Source organism: Ranitomeya variabilis, chromosome 6 (assembly GCF_051348905.1).
Source record: "Ranitomeya variabilis isolate aRanVar5 chromosome 6, aRanVar5.hap1, whole genome shotgun sequence".
NCBI classification, from domain to species: domain Eukaryota; kingdom Metazoa; phylum Chordata; class Amphibia; order Anura; family Dendrobatidae; genus Ranitomeya; species Ranitomeya variabilis.
Genome location: NC_135237.1, coordinates 427,778,718 through 427,794,019, shown reverse-complemented (window position 1 = coordinate 427,794,019; position 15,302 = coordinate 427,778,718). Strand labels below are relative to the sequence as shown.

The 15,302-nt window shown below is 46.8% G+C and overlaps 1 protein-coding gene across 3 annotated transcripts in view; it reads right to left on the bottom strand.

Moving 5' to 3' along the window:
* OSBPL1A (oxysterol binding protein like 1A) overlaps positions 1–15,302 on the bottom strand; it is a 253,732-nt gene that overhangs the window by 195,722 nt on the left and 42,708 nt on the right. For 2 of the 3 annotated variants that reach the window (XM_077270363.1, XM_077270362.1), the window contains exons 2-3: positions 4,155–4,277; positions 937–1,022 (exon numbers count right to left, since the gene is read on the bottom strand). In XM_077270363.1, the coding sequence (XP_077126478.1) occupies positions 937–1,005 (69 nt within the window). In that variant the 5' untranslated portion in view covers positions 1,006–1,022; positions 4,155–4,277. Of the gene's footprint in view, positions 1–936; positions 1,023–4,154; positions 4,278–15,302 lie in introns of those variants that run through there. The other variant, XM_077270364.1, reaches the window with a different exon arrangement.

Genomic DNA, 15,302 nt, shown 5'->3' with positions numbered 1-15,302 from the left:
AGGTTAAGATGTAAAAATGTAAAGTACAGCATACTCCCCTACCTATCGCTGCGACTCCATTACTCAACACATCCCGGTAAGCTGATCCCTTTCTGCAGCACAGTACCAATCAGCAGACAAATGACCGAGTGATGAGAAAATCCGTGCCTGTGAAAAACATTGGATCGCACTCAGATGACATCCGAATGCAGTCCAATTTTCATGAACGGACTGAATGGAGCAATTTTTTTTACTCCACTTCTGAGAAAATGTGATCAGAGTGTATCGGCATAATTGCATTGATTTTCTCGGTTGGAGAACTTCGTGTTGTGTGACCCTAGCCTTACACTGCAGACAGGAGCCAGTAATGACAGTGTATACTGACATCAAGTCCGGCGAGGCTCCCGCAGCGCCACTGTCCAGAGGTGCAAAGCTGCTGATCAAATTCAGGCTTGAGATCTGGCAATCAAAGCATGACGAAGTGCTCAGTTTACAAATTGAGGGGGTTTAATGGTGGACTTAGCCCTTGCCACAAACACCAAGGGTGCAATGCAGCATCTATCAATTTGCATCCAAAATAAATCCAATATTTTTTCTAGCAACTAAAATCACTAAAGTCTATACTACAAGCATGATTTTTAGATTTGTATAAGTGGATTAGTTAATGTCTAGGGAGTGAAACTCCATTCACGGTAACTGGAAACAGTCAATGCAGCTCACAGCAACTTATCAGATCAGATCATATTCCTGGCACTGGCAAAATAAAATGATTTTTGCTTCACCATATTTATGCATGAGGCTCGATAATATTGCCCAAGCAAACCTGTTAGTATACTTCATTGCTGTTAAATAAAGGTATTTTATTAGGAGAATAAACCTAGCTGCTTATTTAGAAAAATTGCTGGGTTGGTTTCCCCATAAAGCATGTCATATTTTACTGGAAATATTCAGGCTAACCTTTAATAACTCTTCCACCACGTCTCTGTGTCCAAAATAACAGGCAAGATGAAGAGGCGTCCATCCCATATTAGACTTACTTTTACCTAGAAACAAGAGATTTATTTACTTTACACCACAATGACTAGAATCACCAATGCTACTGTACAGGAGAAGTAATGTATCTACAATGTGATGAATGACTGGCTGCAGCGGTCAAAGGATCCCCACAGGAAACGTGAACAAGGAGACTGGGGGGGATTACTGGCAGCAGTGTGGAGTAACGACATGTGCACACGATGCGGATTTAGTGCGGATCCGCAGCGTTTTTTTCTGTGCAGAAACGCTGCAGATCCGCACTGTACAATGTACAGTACAATGTAAATCAATGTATAAAAAAAAAAAAAAAAGCTGTCCACATGGTGCGGAAAAGTCAGTGCGGAATCGCTGCGGATTTCAAAGAAGTGCATGTCACTTCTTTTGTGCGGATCTGCAGCGTTTCTGCATCCCTCCATGATAGAAATCGCAGTCGCAAAAACCGCAGAAAATCCGCACAAAAACCGCACTAAATCCGCGGCAAATCCGCAGCTGCGGATTCTGCCAGGAGCTGCTGATTTTGTGCAGAAAATTCTGCACCTCTTTTCTTACGTGTGCACATAGCCTAAAAACAAAACAGTCATTACGTCACTGCTGCAGACATGAAGAAAAACCAGCAAGAGCTGCAGAGAGGCGACACTGACTGGAGTAGCCACAATTTTATTATTTTTCTCACAAATCAGCATTTGGACACTAGCTGTAAACCATAGCACCCTTTAAAAAGGTTGTTTCCTGCATAAGCCCAACTCAGGGCGGTATGTGTTTATAAGACATGTGTCATAAAAGGGCAATAAGGCGCTATCAATGTCAGAGTACCATCTATCTCTGTCAGTAGAGTAGCTATGGGGAGGGCAGCAGGGGGGCCATCACCCGGGCTCCACGCTCTAAGGAGGCCCACCTGGAGCTACGCTACTGTAACTGTACTGGCGTGTACAGCGCATCGATACAATTAAATTCTGCGGCAGAGCAGGGAGAATTGATGCGGTGCCAGCAGCTGACTGCATTGATGAGGGAAGCAGCACTACGCTCTCCCATCATCCCCCTGTCAAGAGTCTCGCGTCACCGACATGGACAGGGGGCACAACAACTTCACTGCCCGGCGCCCGCGGTCCGGAGGGTTAAGCGGGAGCAGGGCAGGAACCAGGAAGAAGAGAGGTGAGTATTTATTGGTTTTCTTTATGGGGGCTGCCTTATATTACAGAGTCTGCCTGTGGGGTGGGGGGGTGCTGCCTTATACTACAGAGTCTGCCTGTGGGGTGGGGGGTGCTGCCTTATACTACAGAGTCTGCCTGTGGTGGGTGGTGCTACCTTATAATACAGTCTCCCTGTGGGATGGTTCTGCCTTATACTACAGAGTCTGCCTATGGGGTGCTGCCTTATACTACAGTCTCCCTGTGGGGGGGTTCTGCCTTATACTACAGAGTCTGCGTATGGGGTGCTGCCTTATACTAAAGAGTCTGCCTATGGGGGCTGCCTTATGCTATAAAGTCTGCCTATGGGGGCTGCCTTATGCTATAAAGTCTGCCTATGGGGAGTGCATTATACTATATTGAGGACTATCGGGTGCATTATACTATATGGAGGCCATCTAGGGGGCCATCATACAGTGTGGAGATTACAGTGAGGGGGTCATCTTACAGTGTTGGGGGCTACTAAGGGTCCAGTATACTGTGTGGGTGGTACTATACAGCGAGGGGGCATTATACTGTGTATAAAAGAGCATCATACTATGTATAGGGGAGTTATAAGGGGGGAGACTCGGGACATTATTCAATGTAAAGTGGGTACTTTTGGTTGTAGGGGAACTCCGGTTACTGTGACTATCAAAGAGGCACACAGGGCATTATTACTTTCTAGGGGGCAAAATATGAGCACTGTTTTCTAGGGCACTTGCACAGAGCATTATTACTATATTCTAGAGGGTTACTTTAGAATTTAGAGGGCACAGAGAACCACACAGCAGGTGCAGTAATGGGAACACAAGGCAGCAGCGGCTCAGTATTGGGGTATCAGCAGGATGAGGAGTTTGTGCAGGTTGGGAATCGATGGTGATGTGCTGAAAATATGAGACGTGAAACGTTTGGCCAGATGGAAAAGACGGGAAAAATGAACGATTCCATCAGAAAGAACGTCAGCGGTAAGTCACCATCTATAACTGTACTGAGATCTCTTATATGTTCTGTAGGACTGATATCTACCACTGACCATATGGTGGTAATATCAATATTGGTCTTTATATAGAGATTATTTTCAGTAACAGCGTTGTCATCTGCTGAGGTTCTCCTACACTATTAGAGTGCTTCACCCAGTTGTAATCAAGGTTACCTGGTTAGGGGCCCACTCAGAAGCTTCGCCCCCCTTAACCAAAACCCTAGCTACGCCTCTGCTCACTGTAATCCGACAATTGGCCTACACAGTGGTAATAAGCTCATCGTTTCAACAGCTGGAAACTGAACGGTGAATTAAACCACCTCATTGTAGTGAAAAATGGATCGTCAGCGTTTTATAGGTTAGAAGAAAACACTGGTCCATTGAGTTCAACCTACAGCTTTAACCTAGGGCTGGGCTATTTTGAATAAAACTGAAATCTTATAAAAAAAAAAGTATACAGATTAGTATATGATATACTGTGACTACAGAAATCAGATGTCATATACAGGATAATATGTGATGGTAATATGTGATATACGAGTACAGAATATCAGATATCACAACAGTCACATTAGCCTGTATAAACCATCTGATGTCTGTACACAGTATATTACATACAGTATGCAGATATGTGACTGGTATAAGATATACTGACTACAGGACGACATGTGACTTAAATGTGTGATATCCTGCAATCATTGGATAATATATAATGTGCGCCACATACACAGGAAAGCCCATAGTAGAATATATCACATTATCCTGTAAGAAGGTTTGTCAGGCAATCCCCGCATGTTTGGAGGCCAACAGCCACGAAACCTGCAGTTACAGGGACTCGAACTTGTTACCCGAGCATCAACGATATTCTGCGCATACCCCAACACCGGAGGAAAACTCGAGAACTTGCACTCATCACTATTACATATACAGCTGTTTGTTAGGAAGATGGATGACAACTTATAAAAAACTATTAGAGCCGCCTTCTTTATTACCTTTGCAATCCAGGTTAAGGGTAATGTGGCCTTTTTTGCAGCTCGCTAGAAGGGTTCGGACTCCATCTATGTTTCCATTTCGGGCATCATGGAGAAGCTGCTCTTCAGGTTCACCGTTTATACCTGAGTGGAAAGATGACCAGATTAATCACCATAGCAAAGGAGTTGTCAGAGATACTCTGCCCTAAAGAGTAAGGGTATGTGCACACGGTGCGTTTTGTCCCGAAAAATGGAGGTGAAAGAAGCAAATTTCTCTGACAACTAGTGATGAGCAAGTAATCGTTGCTCGGGTTTTTCCGAGCATGCTCGGGTGATCTCCGAGTATTTGATAGTGCTCGGAGATTTAGTTTTCATCGCCTCAGCTGCATGATTTATGGCTGCTAGCCAGCCTGAGTACATGTGGGGATTCCCTAGCGACCAGGCAACCCCCACGTGTACTCAGGCTGTCTAGCAGCCGTAAATCATGCAGCCGAGTCAACAAAAACTAAATCTCCGAGCACTCACAAATACGCTGCATATTTATGCAACGTCAAACCCGCAGCGGCCACATGTTACAGCATAGTGGATGGGATGTCTAAAAATCCCATGTCCATTATGCATCCATACTTGCCTGTGAATCACCCGCAGAGAAGGACATGAGGCGTGTTTTTCCAGTTGCTAGTCTCCACAACAGAAATTTCACCAATAGAAGGTATTGGACGCGTTGAATCCACACGGTTCAGTGAACACATGTGGATTTATCTGCATTCAATAGACGGTAGCGCTTTGGACACAGTGAACATGCACTATGTCCAAAGCGCTGCTACTTCTGGATTGTGGGCACCTGGCCTTACTCTAAGCTCTGTAGAAATCTGCATTGTGGTTTTTCTGTTGTAGACAGACCCCATAATCATGGCTGATGCACAGACAGCTAAGGGGACCCCTTTAAGAACATCACACATGCCACTATCATAGTAAATGTACAGTGGGTACGTATTCAGACCCCTTTAAATTTTTTACTCTTTCATTGCAGCCATTTGGTAAATTCCAAAAAGTTCATTTTTTCACATTAATGTACGCTCTGCACCCCATCTTGACTGAAAAAAAAAGAACAAATGTAGAAATTTTTGCAAATTTAATAAAAAAGAAAAACTAAAATATCACATGTTTAGAAGTATTTAGACCCTTTGCTGAGACACTCATTTAAGTCACATGCTGTCCATTTCCTTGTGATCCTCCTCGAGATGGTTCTACTGCTGTGTTTAATTAAACTGATAGGACTTGATTTGGAAAGGCACACACCTGTCTATATAAGAGCTCACAGTGCATGTCAGACCAAATGAGAATCAGGAGGTCAAAGGGACTGGCCAAGAAGCTCAGAGACAAAATTGTGGCAAGGCACAGTTCTGGCCAAGGTTACAAAAGAATTTCTGCAGTACTCAGGGTTCGTAAGAGCATAGTGGTCTCCATAATCCTTAAATGGAAGAAATTTGGGACCACCAGAAGTCTTCCTAGACCTGGCCGTCCAGCCAAACTGAGCAATCGTGGGAGAAGAGCCTTGGTGAGAGAGGTAAAGAAGAACCCCAAGATCACTGTGGCTGAGCTCCAGAGATGCAGTAGGGAGATGGGAGAAAGTTCCACAAAGTCAACTATCACTGAAGCCCTCCAGCAGTCAGGCTTTTATGGCAGAGTGGACCAATCAAAGCCTCTCCTCAGTGCAAGACATATGAAAGCCCACATAGAGTTTGCTAAAAAACACATGAAGGACTCACAGACTATGACAAATAAGATTCTCTGGTCTGATGAGAAGAAGATAGACTTTTTGGTGATAATTCTAAGGGGTATGTGTGGAGAAAACCAGGCACTGCTCATCACCTGCCCAAAACAATCCAAACAGTGAAACATGGTGGTGGCAGCATCATGCTATGGGGGTGTTTTTCAGCTGCAGGGACAGGACGACTGGTTGTCATTGAAGGAAACATGAATGCGGCCAAATATAGAGATATCCTGGATGAAAACCTCTTCCAAAGTGCTCTGGACCTCAGACTTGGCCAAAGGTTCCAACAACACAATTACCCCAAGCACAGAGCTAAAATAACAAAGGAATGGCTTCAGAACAGCTGTGTGACCAATCTTTACTGGCCCAGGCAGAGCCCTGACCTAAACCCAATTGAGCTTCTCTGGAGAGACCTGAAAATGGCTGTGCACCAACATTCACCTTCCAACCTGACAAACTGGAGAGGATCTGCAAGGAAGAATGGCAGAGGATCCCCAAATCCAGGTGTGAAAAACTTGTTGCATCATCTCCAAGAAGACTCATGGCTGTACTAGCGCAAAAGGGTGCTTCTACTCAATACTGGGAAAAGGGTCTGAATACTTATGACTAGGGTTGAGCGACTTTCATTTTTTTAAGATCGAGTAGGGTTTTGGGAAACCCGATTTTGTCCAGAGTCGAGTCGAGTGCAGTCGGCCGATTATCGCTAAAAGTCGGGGATCGACCGAAACACGAAACCCAATGCAAGTCAATGGGGAAGCATAGTCGGCAGTGAGTGGAGGCCAGGAAAACACCTACAGTGCCCATTTTAATGCCAAAAACATCCATTCTTGTTTCTGAAGCTTGCCAATCTTAATTAACTGTATAATAGGCATATTAGGGCATAGGGAATTGGGGGAAAGTTGTGGGGGGAGTAGGGCTGGCTCAAGTTTTTCGTGGGCCCAGGAAATGCGGACTACGTCACGGCGGTGTTGCAGGGAAAGGTAAGTATTTAAACGTTGCAAGTGCTGTGATCCTGAGCAAGCAGGGGGGGGCCCACTCGTTCGCATTGCCACTGGCACAGGGCCCCTCAAAGTACGGCGGTGTGTTTGCATGGCGGGGGCGCCTCCCACCAGCAGCGACACTTTTGCGTACTCTGAGGGGCCCTGTGCCAGTGACGTCGCCAACGAGTATGCCCCCCACCTGATGAAGGAACCTGCACTTTCATCTGCACCTTCCTCTTTGTCCCTGTGTAAGGTGGTATAACATGCGGGAAGGGGAACCTTACTTTCAGCAGGGTCAGATTCTGGCTGTGTAGAGTACAAGGGGAATGTAGTGGTCTAGGTCAATGTACCAGCAGACTCATTTAGCAGTGGCTGGGCAATGGGCAGGATGAGGAGGAAACAGATATAGGGCCAAAGAATAAAGTAGGCTACATGCAGTTCAAAATTGGTAACAGGACTAAACAGGCGGCATTGCTTTGTTCAGTGGAGTAGCAAACCCAAGAGCAGCAGACACTGTTTCAAGGGCCTAACCACACTAGTAGGCCAAATGCAGTTTAATATCTGATAGTATAGGGCGAAAGCCAGAATGTGGAAGCTCAGCTTTGTTCAGTTGAGGACAACACCAGGGAGGGGCAGACACCTTTAGTAGGCCGGAAAAGCCTATTGCATTTTTTAAAATGGTAATTTGGAGCAGAAGGTTGAAGCTCAGCTTTATTTAGTTGAGGACAACACCAGGCAGGGGCACACAGACAGACACCTTTAGTAGGCCGGAAAAGCCTATTGCATTTTTTAAAATGGTAATTTGGAGCAGAAGGTTGAAGCTCAGCTTTATTTAGTTGAGGACAACACCAGGCAGGGGCACACAGACAGACACCTTTAGTAGGCCGGAAAAGCCTATTGCATTTTTTAAAATGGTAATTTGGAGCAGAAGGTTGAAGCTCAGCTTTATTTAGTTGAGGGCAACACCAGGGAGGGGCAGAAGCCGTTAGTAGGCCCTAACCACCATTTTTTTTTTTTAAAACCACTTAATGAGAGCCGGAAGGTTGAAGCTCAGCTTTATTTAGTTGAGGACAACACCAGGCAGGGGCACACAGACAGACACCTTTAGTAGGCCGGAAAAGCCTATTGCATTTTTTAAAATGGTAATTTGGAGCAGAAGGTTGAAGCTCAGCTTTATTTAGTTGAGGACAACACCAGGCAGGGGCACACAGACAGACACCTTTAGTAGGCCGGAAAAGCCTATTGCATTTTTTAAAATGGTAATTTGGAGCAGAAGGTTGAAGCTCAGCTTTATTTAGTTGAGGACAACACCAGGCAGGGGCACACAGACAGACACCTTTAGTAGGCCGGAAAAGCCTATTGCATTTTTTAAAATGGTAATTTGGAGCAGAAGGTTGAAGCTCAGCTTTATTTAGTTGAGGACAACACCAGGCAGGGGCACACAGACAGACACCTTTAGTAGGCCGGAAAAGCCTATTGCATTTTTTAAAATGGTAATTTGGAGCAGAAGGTTGAAGCTCAGCTTTATTTAGTTGAGGACAACACCAGGGAGGGGCAGAAGCCGTTAGTAGGCCCTAACCACCATTTTTTTTTTTTAAAACCACTTAATGAGAGCCGGAAGGTTGAAGCTCAGCTTTATTTAGTTGAGGACAACACCAGGCAGGGGCACACAGACAGACACCTTTAGTAGGCCGGAAAAGCCTATTGCATTTTTTAAAATGGTAATTTGGAGCAGAAGGTTGAAGCTCAGCTTTATTTAGTTGAGGGCAACACCAGGGAGGGGCAGAAGCCGTTAGTAGGCCCTAACCACCATTTTTTTTTTTTAAAACCACTTAATGAGAGCCGGAAGGTTGAAGCTCAGCTTTATTTAGTTGAGGACAACACCAGGCAGGGGCACACAGACAGACACCTTTAGTAGGCCGGAAAAGCCTATTGCATTTTTTAAAATGGTAATTTGGAGCAGAAGGTTGAAGCTCAGCTTTATTTAGTTGAGGACAACACCAGGCAGGGGCACACAGACAGACACCTTTAGTAGGCCGGAAAAGCCTATTGCATTTTTTAAAATGGTAATTTGGAGCAGAAGGTTGAAGCTCAGCTTTATTTAGTTGAGGACAACACCAGGCAGGGGCACACAGACAGACACCTTTAGTAGGCCGGAAAAGCCTATTGCATTTTTTAAAATGGTAATTTGGAGCAGAAGGTTGAAGCTCAGCTTTATTTAGTTGAGGACAACACCAGGCAGGGGCACACAGACAGACACCTTTAGTAGGCCGGAAAAGCCTATTGCATTTTTTAAAATGGTAATTTGGAGCAGAAGGTTGAAGCTCAGCTTTATTTAGTTGAGGACAACACCAGGGAGGGGCAGAAGCCGTTAGTAGGCCCTAACCACCATTTTTTTTTTTTAAAACCACTTAATGAGAGCCGGAAGGTTGAAGCTCAGCTTTATTTAGTTGAGGACAACACCAGGCAGGGGCACACAGACAGACACCTTTAGTAGGCCGGAAAAGCCTATTGCATTTTTTAAAATGGTAATTTGGAGCAGAAGGTTGAAGCTCAGCTTTATTTAGTTGAGGGCAACACCAGGGAGGGGCAGAAGCCGTTAGTAGGCCCTAACCAAAGTTGAAGGCCAAATGCAGTTTAATTTCTGATACTATAGGCCGAAAGCCAGAAGGTGGAAGCTCCGATTTAGACAGTGGAGGACAATTTGAATTAGGGACTGCAGACAGACTTAGTAGGCTGTCCCCTGTGGACCATGCATCCAACACATTAACCCATTGCGCCGTAATGGACACGTAATCTTCCGTGGCCATGCCTACAGGTCCATGCGTCTGTTGTCAGGTGCACCTTTGTACTCACAGATTGCCAGAGTGCATGGACAATGCGGTCTTCTACATGCTGGTGGAGGGTTGGGATGGCTTTTCTCGCAAAAGAAGTGTCGACTGGTTAGCTTGTAGCGTGGTACAGCGTAGTCCATCATGGCCTTATTAATAGTAAATAACATATATAACTAGGCTCTATGAACTTTTAAATAGGTTCCAGGGGTACACGGGCAGCATTGGTGTGGTCAGTGGAGGAGTATTGCAAGTAGGGGCTGCAGACAGGCTATCAAAGGCCTAAAATACCAAACAGTAGGCACTCATGGCAGTTTTACATCGGTTACATGGATACACAGGCAGGCACTCCAGGCAGCATTGTGGTCAGTGGAGGAGTATTGCAAGTAGGGGCCGCAGACAGGCTATCAAAGGCCTAAAATAACAAACAGTAGGCAGTCATGGCAGTTTTACATCGGTTACATGGATACACAGGCAGGCACTCCAGGCAGCATTGTGGTCAGTGGAGGAGTATTGCAAGTAGGGGCCGCAGACAGGCTATCAAAGGCCTAAAATAACAAACAATAGGCTCATTGCAGTTTTACAGCGGTTACATGGATAGACGGGCAGGCAGCTTGGTGGTGAGTGGAGGAGTATTTAAAGTAGGGACCGCAGACAGGCTATCAAAGGCCTAACATAACAAACAATAGGCTCATGGCAGTTTTACAGCGGTTACATGGATACACGGGCAGGCAGCTTGGTGGTCAGTGGAGGAGTATTTAAAGTAGGGACCGCAGACAGGCTTCAAAGGCCTAACATAAGAAAATGGGCTGGCTGTAGGCACTTTATAATTGGTTCCAGGGGTACACGGGCAGCAGTGGTCTGGCCAGTGGAGGACTAGTGGAAGGAGGGACCGCAGACAGGCTTCAAAGGCCTAACATAAAAAAATGGGCTGGCTGTAGGCACTTTATAATTGGTTCCAGGAGTACACGGGCAGCAGTGGTCTGGTCAGTGGAGGACTAGTGGAAGGAGGGACCGCAGACAGGCTTCAAAGGCCTAAAATAACAAACAATAGGCTCATGGCAGTTTTACAGCGGTTACATGGATACATGGGCAGGCAGCTTGGTGGTCAGTGGAGGAGTATTTAAAGTAGGGACCGCAGACAGGCTTCAAAGGCCTAACATAAGAAAATGGGCTGGCTGTAGGCACTTTATAATTGGTTCCAGGGGTACACGGGCAGCAGTGGTCTGGTCAGTGGAGGACTAGTGGAAGGAGGGACCGCAGACAGGCTTCAAAGGCCTAAAATAACAAACAATAGGCTCATGGCAGTTTTACAGCGGTTACATGGATACACGGGCAGGCAGCTTGGTGGTCAGTGGAGGAGTATTTAAAGTAGGGACCGCAGACAGGCTTCAAAGGCCTAACATAAGAAAATGGGCTGGCTGTAGGCACTTTATAATTGGTTCCAGGGGTACACGGGCAGCAGTGGTCTGGCCAGTGGAGGACTAGTGGAAGGAGGGACCGCAGACAGGCTTCAAAGGCCTAACATAAAAAAATGGGCTGGCTGTAGGCACTTTATAATTGGTTCCAGGGGTACACGGGCAGCAGTGGTCTGGTCAGTGGAGGACTAGTGGAAGGAGGGACCGCAGACAGGCTTCAAAGGCCTAAAATAACAAACAATAGGCTCATGGCAGTTTTACAGCGGTTACATGGATACACGGGCAGGCAGCTTGGTGGTCAGTGGAGGAGTATTTAAAGTAGGGACCGCAGACAGGCTATCAAAGGCCTAACATAACAAACAATAGGCTCATTGCAGTTTTACAGCGGTTACATGGATAGACGGGCAGGCAGCTTGGTGGTGAGTGGAGGAGTATTTAAAGTAGGGACCGCAGACAGGCTATCAAAGGCCTAACATAAACAATAGGCTCATGGCAGTTTTACAGCGGTTACATGGATACACGGGCAGGCAGCTTGGTGGTCAGTGGAGGAGTATTTAAAGTAGGGACCGCAGACAGGCTTCAAAGGCCTAACATAAGAAAATGGGCTGGCTGTAGGCACTTTATAATTGGTTCCAGGGGTACACGGGCAGCAGTGGTCTGGTCAGTGGAGGACTAGTGGTAGGAGGGACCGCAGACAGGCTTCAAAGGCCTAAAATAACAAACAATAGGCTCATGGCAGTTTTACAGCGGTTACATGGATACACGGGCAGGCAGCTTGGTGGTCAGTGGAGGAGTATTTAAAGTAGGGACCGCAGACAGGCTTCAAAGGCCTAACATAAGAAAATGGGCTGGCTGTAGGCACTTTATAATTGGTTCCAGGGGTACACGGGCAGCAGTGGTCTGGCCAGTGGAGGACTAGTGGAAGGAGGGACCGCAGACAGGCTTCAAAGGCCTAACATAAAAAAATGGGCTGGCTGTAGGCACTTTATAATTGGTTCCAGGGGTACACGGGCAGCAGTGGTCTGGCCAGTGGAGGACTAGTGGAAGGAGGGACCGCAGACAGGCTTCAAAGGCCTAACATAAAAAAATGGGCTGGCTGTAGGCACTTTATAATTGGTTCCAGGGGTACACGGGCAGCAGTGGTCTGGTCAGTGGAGGACTAGTGGAAGGAGGGACCGCAGACAGGCTTTAAAGGCCTAAAATAACAAACAATAGGCTCATGGCAGTTTTACAGCGGTTACATGGATACACGGGCAGCTTGGTGGTGAGTGGAGGAGTAGTGCAAGGAGTGTCTGTCCCAGTACTCCCAAAATATAAATAGATGTTAATGTCTCGCAAAACAACCAAAACAAAAAAAAAGGTGGCATACTTAGGTACAGGGGTGGGCTCATCTGCTGAGTTTCTGACATAGTAATTTGGCAGTAACTATTTAATGGTGCCAATATAGGACACAGACACAGACTACTTTAAGTTGCATCATAGATGTCTACAAATTTGTATTGTCAGTGCCAGACATTGAATGATGTCAGCGAATAGACTAAAGATTGGTGGAGCTGTGCGACATAATTTTGCATGTGGTAGAGCACATTTTGAGCTGGGGTAGGGGGGAACTCTCTAGAGGCCGGCGGGACCGCCCCAGGGCCCCTCATGTTACAACGGTGTGTCTGACGTTGGGTGCGCACCACCACCGCCAGAGACACTACATTGTACTATGAGGGACCCAGTAGCAATGCCGTCAACCAAAAGCGAGCACACCCACCTCTTCAGACAAACAGCAGTCTCACGGGTGCTTGCGCCAAGTCGCGATACCACGGCCCCGTGTGGAGAGTTTGGCCTTTTAGGGAGGTGTAAACATGTCGTATGCTGTACAATCAGCTGCAGCAAATTAGACATTAGAAAAGTAATTCACAGGCAAGAGCCTTTCATAGGAAAGCTAGGTGTCGGCCGGGCAAGGTGGGGCAAAAGATTTCGAAATCCAGTTGTGGTTCATTTTAATGAATGTTAGATCGTCAACATTTTGGGTAGCCAGACGAGTCCTTTTTTCGGTTAATATTGAACCTGCAGCACTGAATACTCTTTCTGATAGGACACTTGCTGCCGGGCAAGCAAGCTCCTGCAATGCATATTCTGCCAATTCTGGCCAGGTGTCTAATTTGGAGGCCCAGTAATCAAATGGGAATGACGGTTGAGGGAGAACATCGATAAGGGATGAAAAATAGTTAGTAACCATACTGGACAAATGTTGTCTCCTGTCACTTTCAATTGATGCAGCAGTACCTGTCCTGTCTACGGTCATAGCAAAATCACTCCACAACCTGGTCAGAAAACCCCTCTGTCCAACGCCACTTCTGATGTGTGCACCCCTAACACTCCTAGTCTGCTGCCCCCTGGAGCTCGTGTGAGAACGATCACGTGCGCTGTGTGCTGGGAATGCCTGAAGCAAACGGTCAACAAGAGTTGATTGTTTGGTTGCTAATATTAGTTCCAAGTTCTCATGTGGCATAATATTTTGCAATTTGCCTTTATAGCGTGGATCAAGGAGGCAGGCCAACCAGTAATCGTCATCGTTCATCATTTTCGTAATGCGTGTGTCCCTTTTTAGGATACGTAAGGCATAATCCGCCATGTGGGCCAAAGTTCCAGTTGTCAAATCTCCGGTTGTGATTGGTTGAGGGGCAGTTGCAGGCAAATCTACGTCACTTGTGTCCCTCAAAAAACCAGAACCCGGCCGTGACACGCAACCAATTTCCTGTGCCCCCGGGAAAGGTTTGGCATTAAAAATATACTCATCCCCATCATCCTCCTCGTCCTCCACCTCCTCTTCGCCCGCTACCTCGTCCTGTACACTGCCCTGACCAGACAATGGCTGACTGTCATCAAGGCTTTCCTCTTCCTCTGGTGCAGACGCCTGCTCCTTTATGTGCGTCAAACTTTGCATCAGCAGACGCATTAGGGGGATGCTCATGCTTATTACGGCGTTGTCTGCACTAACCAGCCGTGTGCATTCCTCAAAACACTGAAGGACTTGACACATGTCTTGTATCTTAGACCACTGCACACCTGACAACTCCATGTCTGCCATCCTACTGCCTGCCCGTGTATCCTCCCACAAATAAATAACAGCACGCCTCTGTTCGCACAGTCTCTGAAGCATGTGCAGTGTTGAGTTCCACCTTGTTGCAACGTCTATGATTAGGCGATGCTGGGGAAGGTTCAAAGACCGCTGATAGGTCTGCATACGGCTGGCGTGTACAGGCGAACGTCGGATATGTGAGCAAAGTGCACGCACTTTGAGGAGCAGGTCGGAGAACCCAGGATAAGTTTTCAATAAGCACTGCACCACCAGGTTTAAGGTGTGAGCCAGGCAAGGAATGTGTTTCAGTTGGGAAAGGGAGATGGCAGCCATGAAATTCCTTCCGTTATCACTCACTACCTTGCCTGCCTCAAGATCTACTGTGCCCAGCCACGACTGCGTTTCTTGTTGCAAGAACTCGGACAGAACTTCCGCGGTGTGTCTGTTGTCGCCCAAGCACTTCATAGCCAATACAGCCTGCTGACGCTTGGCAGTAGCTGGCCCATAATGGGACAACTGGTGTGCAACAGTGTCATCTGCCGATGGAGTGGTTGGCAGACTGCGTTCTGTGGAAGAGCTGTAGCTTCTGCAGGAGGACGAGGAGGAGGAGGAGGAGGGGGTGCGAACGCCTACAGCCAACTGTTTCCTAGACCGTGGGCTAGGCACAACTGTCCCTAAATTGATGTCGCCTGTGGACCCTGCATCCACCACATTCACCCAGTGTGCCGTGATGGACACATAACGTCCCTGGCCATGCCTACTGGTCCATGCATCTGTAGTCAGGTGCACCTTTGTACTCACAGATTGCCTGAGTGCATGGACGATGCGCTGTTTAACATGCTGGTGCAGGGCTGGGATGGCTTTTCTGGAAAAAAAGTGTCGACTGGGTAGCTCGTATCGTGGTTCAGCGTACTCCATCAGGGCTTTGAAAGCTTCGCTTTCAACTAACCGGTAGGGCATCATCTCTAACGAGATTAGTCTAGCTATGTGGGCGTTAAAACACTGTGTACGCGGATGCGAGGATAAGTACTTCCTTTTTCTAACCAGAGTCTCATGTAGGGTGAGCTGGACTGGAGAGCTGGAGATCGTG